This window comes from Macrobrachium rosenbergii, chromosome 59, assembly GCF_040412425.1.
Source record: "Macrobrachium rosenbergii isolate ZJJX-2024 chromosome 59, ASM4041242v1, whole genome shotgun sequence".
NCBI lineage: Eukaryota > Metazoa > Arthropoda > Malacostraca > Decapoda > Palaemonidae > Macrobrachium > Macrobrachium rosenbergii.
In genome coordinates this window covers 25,437,390-25,450,177 of record NC_089799.1, presented here as the reverse complement: position 1 = coordinate 25,450,177, position 12,788 = coordinate 25,437,390, and the positions used below count along the sequence as shown (strand labels likewise).

Here is a 12,788-nt window from a genome sequence, read left to right as displayed (position 1 = left end):
AGTCATATCAGTTTATATATAAATTTTTCTTATCTTGTGGAGTTTATCATACTTTTGTACTTTGCTAATTATTCATATAGTGACATAAATCACTTCTTCTTACTCATTTTGGACACAATATAGAATATCATAGAGAAATGTTTACGAAGTGATCATTTGTTACATTGTGACATGGATGAGTTTACCATATATACATATATACCTACAATATATATACAGTATATATACATATATATATATATATATATATATATATATATATATATATATATATATATATATATATATAGATAGATAGATAGATAGATAGATAGATAGATAGATAGATATATATATATATATATATATATATATATATATATATATATATATATATATATATATATATATATACATACATATATATATATATATATATATATATATATATATATATATATATATATATATATATGAATATATGTGTGTATAAGTATATATATTATACACACACACACACACATACACACACACATATATATATATATATATATATATATATATATATATATATATATATATATATATATATATATATATATATATATATATATATATATATATATATATATATATATATATATATATATATATATATATATATATATATATATATATATATATATATATATATATATATATATATATGTGTGTGTGTGTGTGTGTGTGTATGTATGTATATATAAGTGTGTATAGATGTATATATATATATATATATATATATATATATATATATATATATATATACATACATATATATATATACATATATATATATATATATATATATATATATATATATATATATATATATATATATATATATATATATATACATATATTATATGTAGTGAAGCGATAGAGGTGTTAAAATGTTTTGTTAGTTAAAAGCAGAGCAAGAATTTTCCTACGAGGTTAGAATGTCTCCAATTTATTGCCTTAGGTACACTTTCGTGACTCATCATGCTTTGGGCGGTTGTTACAGATCACGCATATGAATTATGTATATTTTCGACTCTTTAACGTTTTGAATTTTGCATTTCATACTTTTCATAGATGTTGAATATATTTGTATGTATATATATACACATATATATATATATATATATATATATATATATATATATATATATATATATATATATATATACTGTATATGTGTGTGTGTATATGTATATGTATTCTAAGTGGTTAGCATCAACAATAACGGTAGTGTATTCATATTACGTACAATATTCAGTCAGAAAAAATATTTCACATGTTGCATGAAGAATTTGCTCCATATATTTTTCCTTGTTGGTCACCAATAGCTAGTACCGGTATTTTCTTCCTCGTTTTCTCTGTCCACTGTAACTTCAGTTATTTTATACTGTTCTACTGACGTCCACTATTTATTTTTTCTTAACTGCTTTTATCTTTGTTTTGGGGGAATAATAGCCTTTGATAGCTTTCCTAATAACTAGGACTAGACTACGACATTCTGTCTGCAATAGAAATTCAATTCCATTGATGAAAAATATGTCTATCTTTTTACAGGAATTCACTCTAACAATAAAAGTGAAGAAAAGCATTGCAATGAGAAGTTGCGACTTAATGTTCATATATTATTATTTCGTCGAAAATGTAGAACACTAACACTAACAAAAAATGAAAATTTATTGCTAGCCATAGGTATGTATGTCCACTTCAGCTTTAGTGATAGGATAGTGGGTAGTAGATTGGGTGAAAATAACTGTAGTTTTGTCTGTGTCCATAGCTAGATGGTTCTGCTAATGGCTGATGATCACCAGATCTTTTATGTTGATGGGTCCTTATCCGTAAGTTATTGGATGGTAGCTATGGTACGTAAGCATTTGAATGGCCATAGCGATTAGAAGGCTCAGCTTCAGTTTCAGGATCAGCAGATCGCTTGTGATAATGGTGAGAGTAGCCATAGCTGACTGGGTAATACACATAAGAGTGACCATAGCCATAGGAAGGTTCAGCCTCAGGTTCAGGATCAGCAGATCACTTGTGACAGTGGTGAGAGTAGCCACAGCTGACTGGGCGATATCCATAAGAGTGGCATAGCCATAGGAAGGTTCAGCCTCAGGTTCAGGATCAGCAGATCGCTTGTGATAGTCAGAGACATATCCATAGGAAGGGTGATGATGGTAGCTTACATGGTCATATCCTCCATAACTTGGTTCTGCCTTTCGCTTCCCTATTTCAGAAGTGCAAGCAAAAGCCACTGAAAGTGCAAGCATCTGAAAAATAATGAGTAATATTTAATATTGGATTCCTTAAAGAATAACTTATAGTAATTTGAGAAGGGTTGTAAAAACACTGAAAACATCTTTAATAAGGTTAGACTCTCCTTAAAATATTTCTCGGTCTGATACTGAACTGCAAAAATAATCTTGGTAAACAATATCATGGAGGTTTAATTAAATAGTACTTAAATTTGTTACTTTCTGAGAAGTACAAAAGACGTCATTAAAAAACAAACTAGAGATAACAATAGCAACACTAAGTTTTGGTAATGTGTTGTAGGTAAATTTAAAGTCACCGGGAATATGTGTAAATTTGTTGGATATCAGTGCTATATCTCATTATAGGTAGTGAGAAAGTTGCTAACTCAGTACATTCTCAAGCGACTAAAAAATTTGTATTTCACAATATGTACTCTGTGAAAGTATATTCCACTTTAGTCAAGCTACATTTGAGCCTTTTTCTTTTACCTAAAAGAAATCAGACTACTGTGGACTTGACATAAATTGAATTATTCATTTTAACCGTTAATACGAATAATAGTAGTAAACTGATGTATAGCAAAGTGAGAAAAAATTCTTGTTAGACAAGGATTTCGTTTCATATTAATCTTTTTTTTAAATTACATTGATAACTTTCACAGATCTCTTCCTATAACTTCTCTAAGTGCAAATTCGTTTATTAATTTTGTTCTAGCGCTTCCGTCATGATTTGGGTTGTTAATAACATTTGATAACCATTCGTAAGGTTTATTAGTATAGTAAAACCTTCTGTAGATTCTATCTGTAAAAGAAATATAATTTCCTGATGCAAAATATCTAAATCTTTTATAGCAATAAATTCTGACAATAAAGTGATGAAAAGCACTGCAATGGAAACGATTTATGTAGTATTAATACTTTATTATTTCGTCGAAGTTACAGAACATTCAAGAACTAACAACAAATAAAAATCTATTGCTAGCTGTAGACATCTATGTCTTCCTCTTTGGCTGTCAGTAGAGTGGATGAGAAGAACTGTTGGTATGTACATGACTATAACTGGGAGAAGGTCTTGCTGCAAACCTTTAAAGATGCTTATATCCTTATCCATAAGTTACTGGGCGGTAGATAGGGTAGCCATATGAGTGACCATACCCATAAGAAGGTTCAGCTTCAGGTTCAGGATCAGCAGACCTCTTGTGATAGCGGTGAGAGTAGCCATAGGTGACTGGGCGATACCCATAAGAGTTGCCGTAGACATAGGAAGGTTCAGCTTCGGGTTCAGGATCAGCAGACCTCTTGTGATAGCGGTGAGAGTAGCCATAGGTGACTGGGCGATACCCATAAGAGTTGCCGTAGACATAGGAAGGTTTGGCTTCGGGTTCAGGATCAGCAGACCTCTTCTGATAGCGGTGAGAATAGCCATAGGTGACTGGGCGATACCCATAAGAGTGGCCGTAGCCATAAGAAGGTTCAGCTTCAGGTTCAGGATCAGCAGACCTCTTGTGATAGCGGTGAGAGTAGCCATAGGTGACTGGGCGATACCCATAAGAGTTGCCGTAGACATAGGAAGGTTCGGCTTCGGGTTCAGGATCAGCAGACCTCTTGTGATAGCGGTGAGAGTACCCATAGGTGACTGGGCGATACCCATAAGAAGAGCCATAGCCATAGGAAAGTCCAGCCTCAGGTTCAGGATCAGCTGACCGCTTGTGATAGTGGTGAGAGCCATATCCATAGGAAGGACGGTGATGGTAGCTTACGTGGCCATATCCTCCATAACTTGGCTCCGCCTCTCGCTTCTCTATTTCAGAAGCGCAAGCAAAAGCCACTAAGAGTGCAAGCACCTGAAAAATAATAAGTAATATTTAATATCGGATTCCTTAAAGAATAACTTATATTTATTTGAGAGGAGTTGTAAAAACACTGAGACCTTCTTTGATAAGGTTAGAATCTCCATAAAATATCTTTCAGTCTTAGACTGAACTTGTGTAAAAATAATCTTGGCAAACAATATCATTATGGAGGTTTATTTGAAACATATTTAAAAGTGTTGCTTTATAAGAAGAAATACAAACGAGCTCATTGAAAAACAAACTAGAGATAACAATACCAACACTAAGTTTGGCGATGCGATCTAGATTTCTTTAAAGTCACCGGGGATATGTGTAAATTTATTTGGTATCATTACTCTACCTCATTACAAGGTAGTGAGAAAGATGCTAACTCGGTCAAATGACCAAAAAACCTTTATTTCACAAAACGTTATGTGCGAAAGTATATTCTGCTATAGTCAAGCTACATTTGATGGTTTCTCTTTTAATTGTAAGAAATCAGACAACTGTCGATTTTGACATAAATTGAATTATCCATTTTACCCGTTAATTTGAATAATAGTTCAGGAAGTGGATTGAATGTTTAACTGCATATCAATAATTACATTTTTAAATATCGTTTCTGAAAACAAGAAAATCTGAGAATCCTGGTGAGAGTGATACGTTAAGGAGACAACGAAGAATCTTCGTAATTGGCAAAAAAAAAAGTAAAGCAGAAATCTAAACGATGTGTTAAGCGATAATATATATATATATATATATATATATATATATATATATATATATATATATATATATATATATATATATATATATATATATATATATATATATATATATATATATCTCTTAGTCTCTGCTACATTTACATCTATGCTTTGGTTTTTTCGGGCCAATTACGAATATTCTTCATTACCTTCTTAACACGATATCTAATAGTGCAATTACTGAAAGCAATGGTAAGAGAGTGAGAGAGGGAAATAGATTACAAGATACCAACTAGGATCATGAAAGAAAGTCTTAATATTACGGGTATGACAACCAGTGAAAAATGTATTCTAGTCGACATATGAAATGTTTCGTCTCTTAAAGAAAATTAATGGATAGTAATTAACTTCAGTTTGGTTAAACAATTAACATTAACAAACTGGTAAGTTATACCAACCAGAAACTTCATTGTTGCTTGCTGATGTTGTCTTTGGCCACTGCTGGGCGAGTGTGTGCTTCAAAACCCTGCCTGCGATCTTTTATACTCGACAGTCAAGAAAGTTTCTCCGTTTGTGGTCGTGACATTGAGGAAAATATGTTACAGAATCCGTAGGAGAATATGATCAGAAATCTTTCTGCTAACTTTTCAGGACGTTCAAGCTTCCTCGAAACTTAAATTTAGCTTCAATGCTAAAGTAAACCATGAAGGTAGCTTTTTTTTTTGTGATGACAAAGGATTAAGCTGTTAAAGAAAAACCACATGCCATGTTTCAGAGGTCTCTTAAAATTGAAATGGATATGATAAGATTTGTTTTTTAAAATGACGACGGTTATGACGAAAAATTATTTAATCTTCGTTATAAATTTTTGTTTTTGTATCTATATGAGCAATTGTCAATACCCCTTAACTATTTTTACCACATAATCTTCATACCCAGCAGGAAAACTCATTCGGTCTTTCTCCACCCTAGAACCTTGGTTTCCCAATGCCGTCCCCCATAGTTTTTAGATATAATGGATGCGACGGAAATAAAAAAGTGGTTTATACCAACAAGAAAAGTAGTAAATTAATATATAGCAAAGTAAGAATGTTTCCTGTTTGACATGGAATTAGTGTCATATTGATCTTTTTTAGTCTGCGCTGATAACTTTCACAAAATTTTTTCTTGTTTTCCCTGGCCTTGTAATTTTATGTGAGATTTCTATAATTTCCCTAAGTGCAAATTCGTTAATTTTGTTCTGCGAGTTAGGGTAGAAGAGACTTTTAGGAGAAGGACGCTCCGAAATCAAACCAGTGGGTAGAAGGGGCCCTTTAGCCTTGGTAGGCAACCCTTCTAAGAGAAGGTTACTCTGAGTGCAAACCTTATTCTCTAACCTTGGACTATGCCATAGCCATTGTACCTTGGCCTTCCATGGTCTTCGGTTTAAGTTCCCTTGCCTGAGGATACAATCAGGCATTTATCCTCCTTTTTTCACTTTCCTGTTTTTTCTGAAAAGTCTGTAGGACAGGCTTATGAGAAAGCAAAATTTGCTTTGTGGATTATCAGGAAAGTGCATTCATCTTTACCTAATCTTTTCCTTCTGAGTTTTTTATAATTTCTAAGCCCATCCTGACTGTCCTCCCCCAGTTGTTGTGGCAAACCTGGTGGGTTTATTATTTGCCTTACAAGAAGTGCCGGCCCCACCTTGTGGACCAGTTGCTTCTGGTCATTTTGTCACTGGCGTATGGGCTGGTTTATTTATACTTTCAACAGAATTCTTGTAAAAAATGTAAATACTGCTGTTGTTGATGGTATTATATTGTTTATTATTCTGTTGATTTTAGCAATGTTACTGTTGTTATGAGTCCATTTATTAGTTTTTCTACAGATTTCACGTTGTTAATTTTAATTCTTTCGGGAGACATTCAGCTGAACCTTGGTCCTGTTACTCATTACAGTAAGAAAAATTGTAAAGTACTTTACTCTAATAATATTTGGGGCTTAAGGTCAAATATTCTTGATCTCCTGAGTTGTGCCTGTAACTATGCTTTGATGTTTTTATCTGAGACACTTGTAAATAGTAACAATTCAAAGGTTGAGTTTTTAATCCCAGGGTTTAATGGCCCTGACTTTATTTATCGCTCTAACATCACACACGCACAAGGTATGGTTGTATACACTAAGTCAGGACGACCTATTTATCATCAGAAAAATTTAGAATGTAGTTGCCATGAAATCCTTTGTTTTAAGACTTTCAGTAAGTTCTACAAAGTTTATGTATTTGCTGTTTACCGCAATCCAAATATCGACTATTCCATAAATGACTCTCTTGGAAAAAATTTGCATGACTCAGTCACAGGATTCAAAAGCTTCATTTGTTATTTATGGGGAATGTAATGCAAAGCACGGAGAGTGACTAAACTCAAGTTCCACAGATCAACATGACCGGTCTGCTCTTGGGTTCTGTGTATCCTCCGATTTTGCTCAGCTAACTGAGGAACCCATGCGTATTTCTGGTAACAGATTAGACCTCATATTCACAGATGTTCCAGCTATTGTGAAGTCCTAGGTCTGCGAATATATAGGCACTTATTGAAGCTTGTCGGGCACTTAATGTTCCAGATGCTATATTAGATCCTGATCCCAAGAAGAAAGTTAAATGAAATGCTGATGACTATTTTAATAAGGTATGTCTCCCAGGCAAGATCATCAGATTCAGGTTTGATGATACATGTAGACGAGCTTACCATGACAAACAGACCAAATTCAAGACGTGGAAACGAAATTGTTCAAATGAAAACTACATCATTTTTGCTGAGTCTCGCTGTGCAGCGAAAAGAACTTACCATACGGCCTAGAGAAATTACAATAATTCCTTAAAGAGGAAACTTGAAAGAATTACTCAGGCTCATCTGTGGTGGACCAAGTTGGAATGATCTATCTTTGGGTCAGGATCGTCTTCCATTCTAATGGATGATGGTAGATTTGTTACTAGCCATAGGGAAAATGCTGATCTGCTTCACCGAGCTTTTGAAGCTAAGCAATCAGCTGAGGATGTTCCTCTCTTTGATATTTATTATCCTGAACCTATTCCTACAAAATTTACCTTTCTCTTGCTAGGGATGTTAAGAAAATTCTGGATAATCTTGATAGTTGGGGTGGAGCAGATCCTGATGGTTTCTCCCCTTTGTTGTTTTTTTAAAGTTTCTAGTGTATTGTCTCCCAAGATTAGTTGATTCTATAGATTTTTATGTCGATGTAGTATCTTTGCGGATGAGAGCAAGCTTAGTAATACAGTGCCTGTTCCAAAGAATGGCATAGCTGCAGACTGCAGTAACTACAGGCCAATTTCTATTCTCCCTGTGCTCGCCAAAGTTACTGAAATATTTATTTTTAAGCCACTATATAAGTATGTGGAATCTATAGGATTATTATCTGATAGTCAATGTGCATACAAGAAGCAGTTAGATACTTGCGATGCTCTTTTAGACTTGACATGCCATTTGCAAGAGAACCTTGATAAGGGTTTTGAGTGCAGAGTAATTCAGATAGATTTTAGTGCTGCTTTCTATTTAGTAAGTCAAAATGCATTTATTTATAAACTTCAGAACCTTCGAGTGGGTGGATATGTTTCAGGATTACTTCAAAATTTTCTTACAGGTAGGCAGCAACGAGTTGCTGTTGATGGGATCTTTAGTGGACCAAGACCTCTTGTGCCTGGAGTTCCATATGGTAATGTTCTTGGTCCACTATTATTTTTATAGCATATAAGTGCTAGGATATTTGGCATGGATTGTTCAGTATGCTGATGATGCAACACTTGTGGGTGTAGTAATGCCTCCACTTATGTCTCAATCGGGACATGGACTGGATTAGTGAATGGTGTAGTACAGTAGATGGGGTATGAGGCTGAACTCCAGTAAAACAAAAACACTATTGATTAGCAGATCTCATACAAATTTTCCACCCCATCCTCCCCTTCAGATGGATGGTACTTTGCTGAATGCGTCTGAAGCTTTAACTATTCTAAGTGTAACTTTTGACTCACATCTTACTTTTGAGAAACATCTAATGAAAGTTTCAGTAATGCTGCACGAAAGTTAGGTATTGTTCGTAAGGCCTCATATATTTATAACATTGACAAAATTATTGCAACCTGTTTTAGGCCATTTGTGCTTCCTTTACTAGAATACTGTTCTCCGGTGTGGATGTCTGCTTCTGCCAGAGATTATCTCTTTTAAATACTGTGGTTTATGGTGGTAGGTTTCTGTTTCATAACAGTAGCAGTTATGACTTGGACCTTTGACAGATGCTCTTTTGTTTGTCGCTTTTCTATAAGTCGTATTTTAACAGAGATCAATCACTTTCACAATTGATCCCTGATCCCCCTTTTCCTGCCGAGAGCAACTAGATTTGCAGAACAGCAGCACCAATATTCAGTAAATATGCCTCGCTTTCGAACTTTTCAGTTTCAGAGGACCTTTATTCCTCAAACCATTGGACTGTGGAACAGCCTCCCAGAGGATGTCGTGCAGTTATAACTTCAGAACTTCAAAGCGGAGATGCAATGCAATACTACTCTCATACAATTCAACCTGTATTTTAATATTTTATTTAAATTTTCATTTATTAATTAATATGGTAATTCATCTGGTTTTATAATAACTTTGTATTCTCGTTACCTTCTGTTACTTCTTTCGAATGGACATTGTATTCTTTGGAAGCTTGACTTTTAAGTCAATGCCCCCAGTGGGCTTGCTCCATATGAATAGGGTTCAAATTCTGAATAATAATAATAATAATAATAATAATAATAATAATAATAATAATAATAATAATAATAATAATAATAATAATAATAATAATAACCTTTGACAGCCTTTCTTAGGATTTATAATATAGCTAGAACTTGCTTAAAACCTTCTGTACATTCTGTCTGTTAAAGAAATATAATTTCCTGACGTAAAATATCTACATATTTTATAGCATTGAATTCCGACGATATAAATGAAGAGAAGCACAACAATGAAAATGATTTACGTAGTATTAATACTTTATTATTTCGTCGAAGTTACAGAACATTCCGGAACTAACAACAAATAAAAGTCTATTGCTAGCTTTAGACATCTGTCTTCCTCTTTGGCTATCGGTTATAGGATGGGCAATGGTAGAGAGGATGAGAATAACAGAGAGATCTTGCTGCCAGCTCTAGATCGGTAGACCTTGTATGCTGATGATGTCCTTATCCATAAGTTACTGGGCGGTAGCTGGGGTAACCATATGAGTGACCATGTCCGTAAGAAGGTTCAGCCTCAGGTTCAGGATCAGCAGACCTCTTGTGATAACGGTGAGAATAGCCATAAGTGACTGGGCGATACCCATAAGAGTTGCCGTAGCCATAGGAATGTTCAGCTTCGGGTTCAGGATCAGCAGATCGCTTATGATAGTGATTAGAATAGCCATATCCATAGGAAGGACGGTAATGGTAGCTTACTTGGCCATATCCTCCGTAGCTTGGCTCAGCCTCTCGCTTCTCTATTTCAGAAGCGCAAGCAAAAGCCACTAAGAGTGCAAACACCTGAAAAATAATGTAGTACTTTATACTGCATTCCTAAAAGATTCCAGCTATCTAAGAAGACATATTGAACAACACATAAATAAACGCAATATACAGTCGTAAATTATTGCTGCATTTGCATTTAAATAGTCTATATAAGAAAATCGAGAGAGAGAGAGAGAGAGAGAGAGAGAGAGAGAGAGAGAGAGAGAGAGAGAGAGAGAGAGAGAGAGAGAAATTGTAATATATAAGATACCAACTGTTACGTAAAAGATAGCCTAAATGTTACAGTTATGCAAACCACTGAAGACATATTCCAGTTGACCAAATGAATGTTTCGGCTGTTAGAGGAAAGTAATGAATATTAACTCCCATAATGTTAGGCTAAACAATTATGATTAACGAAGACTGCGGTTAGGCTATACCAACCAGAAACTTCATTGTTGCTTGCTGATGTTGTCTTTGGCCACTGCTGTGCGAATGTGTGCTGGAAAACCCTCCCTGCTATCTTTTATACTCGAGAGTCAAGAATATTTCTCCGTTTGTGGTCGCGACATTGAGGAAGATATGTTGTAGATTCCTTGGAAGACTATGATCAGAAATCTTTCAGCTAACCGTTGAGGAAGCTTAAATTTGGTTTCAATGCTAAAGTAAACCATGAAGGTGGCTTTGTTTTTGGTGATGACAAAGGATTATGATGTTAAAGGAAAACCACTTGTCTTGTTTCAGGGGTTTCCTAAAGTTTGATTAAATATGTTAAGTTTTGTTTTTAAGATGCTGACGCCAGTGAAAAAAAAAACTGTCTAACCTTCATTAAAAATGTGAATGTTATGTATCATACGAGTATATGAGCAAATGTCAGTTCCTCTTCATGAGTTTTTACTATATAATCTTTATGCCCTATATGCAAAATATTCTAATTCATGTAATAAAGCCTCAATACTAAAGAATATTGACATTTTCAATGTAGTTAGGATTTAGTGAACTTAACGGATGTTGATATATATTCTGGTTAAAATATTTAAGTTTACTAATTCTATTATAGTAATAATGATATTGTATCTTTGCTAAAACTTCTGAAGTTCCAGTTGCACATCTTTAGGGATGCTGTTCCACAGTCCAAAGGTGTGAGGAATAAAGGACCTCTGGAACTGAGAAGTTCGACAACGATGCACATTAACTACATATTGGCGCTTCTGCTCAGCGAATTTGGTTGCTGTCTGCAGGAAAACGGTTATCGGGGATCAATTGTGAATGTGAAAGTTCTCTATAAAAATGCAACTTATGAAAAATTGACAAACAAGAGACCATCCGTCGATGGTCCAAGTCATAATTGATGCTATTAGGAAACAGAAACCTACGACAGCAAACCACTCTATCTAAAAGAGATAAATCTCATGTATTAAAACCTCTATACTAAAGAATATAAACATATTCAACGTAGTTAGAATTAAGTGAACGAGTGATGATATATATATGCCGGTATAAAAATTTAAGTTTACTGATAGTAATAAGCGCAAGCAAAGGAGCTGCAACAACAAAAACAGTAAAAATAATTGGTAAGGCTTCCATGAAATCCGCCACATGTCTTTCATGGTTTTCCTCTTCCACAAGTCTCTGACCATCCTCATCCTTTCATCTCATGGTTCTAACCTGGTCTGGGTCTTCCTGTTGTTCTGATGTCCTAAGGAACCAAAAGGACCCCTGTTGATATTATTGCGCATTCCATGCTTCACTGCCTATATTGGCAGCCATCATGGAGCACCCACAAGTTTGAACATAATGTTTTCCATAATGCTATTTTTACTTTACCATGTATCCTTTGTGTTTTTTGTATTTATCTTCTCTATACTTATTTGATGATTGCTGTTTTGTAGTTTGTTAATTTAGTCATTACTTTCTGGTCAGTTTTAATTTTCAATTTTTTTCTTTCATGTTCATGCTGTCATTTATTATACTGTACTAATTGTATTCTTTCATTTTGCATTGTAAATTAAAATAGTATTATGGAAAACATTGTGCTCAAGCTTTTGGGTGCTCCATTATGGCTGCCAATATTGGTGGTTACCAAGGTGAAGCAGTGAAGCATGGGATGCACAATGGTATTTTGAAGCGTTCGTCACTTATGGTTTTTATATACTTTTATATCTAGTGAATCGATGTAGATTTTTTTTTATTCTTTTATTTTATTTCATGTAATTTTTTTAGATAATTGACCCATATGACGGGAAAGAAAGTGAATTCCAGAAAGGTCGGCTGTGCTTCTGTATGATATTAAAGAATAATAGTGTACGCAATTTAACCACGAACCCGACTACATTTATATAAATAAATAAATAAATAAATAAATAAATATCTTTATGATACACACACACACACACACACACACACACACACACACACATATATATATATATATATATATATATATATATATATA

The 12,788-nt window shown here is 34.1% G+C and overlaps 1 protein-coding gene and 1 pseudogene across 1 annotated transcript; both read right to left on the bottom strand.

Annotated features, from left to right (window-relative positions):
- Positions 1-3,355: 3,355 nt before the first annotated feature.
- Positions 3,356-5,279, bottom strand: LOC136837657 (shematrin-like protein 1; annotated as a pseudogene).
- A 4,754-nt stretch (positions 5,280-10,033) lies between these two features.
- On the bottom strand, positions 10,034-10,789 carry LOC136837656 (uncharacterized). Its single transcript, XM_067102531.1, has 2 exons — positions 10,778-10,789; positions 10,034-10,369 (listed from the first exon to the last, which is right to left on the bottom strand). The coding sequence occupies exons 1-2, from the start codon at positions 10,787-10,789 to the stop codon at positions 10,034-10,036; spliced, it is 348 nt and encodes a 115-aa protein (XP_066958632.1).
- Positions 10,790-12,788: the final 1,999 nt, after the last annotated feature.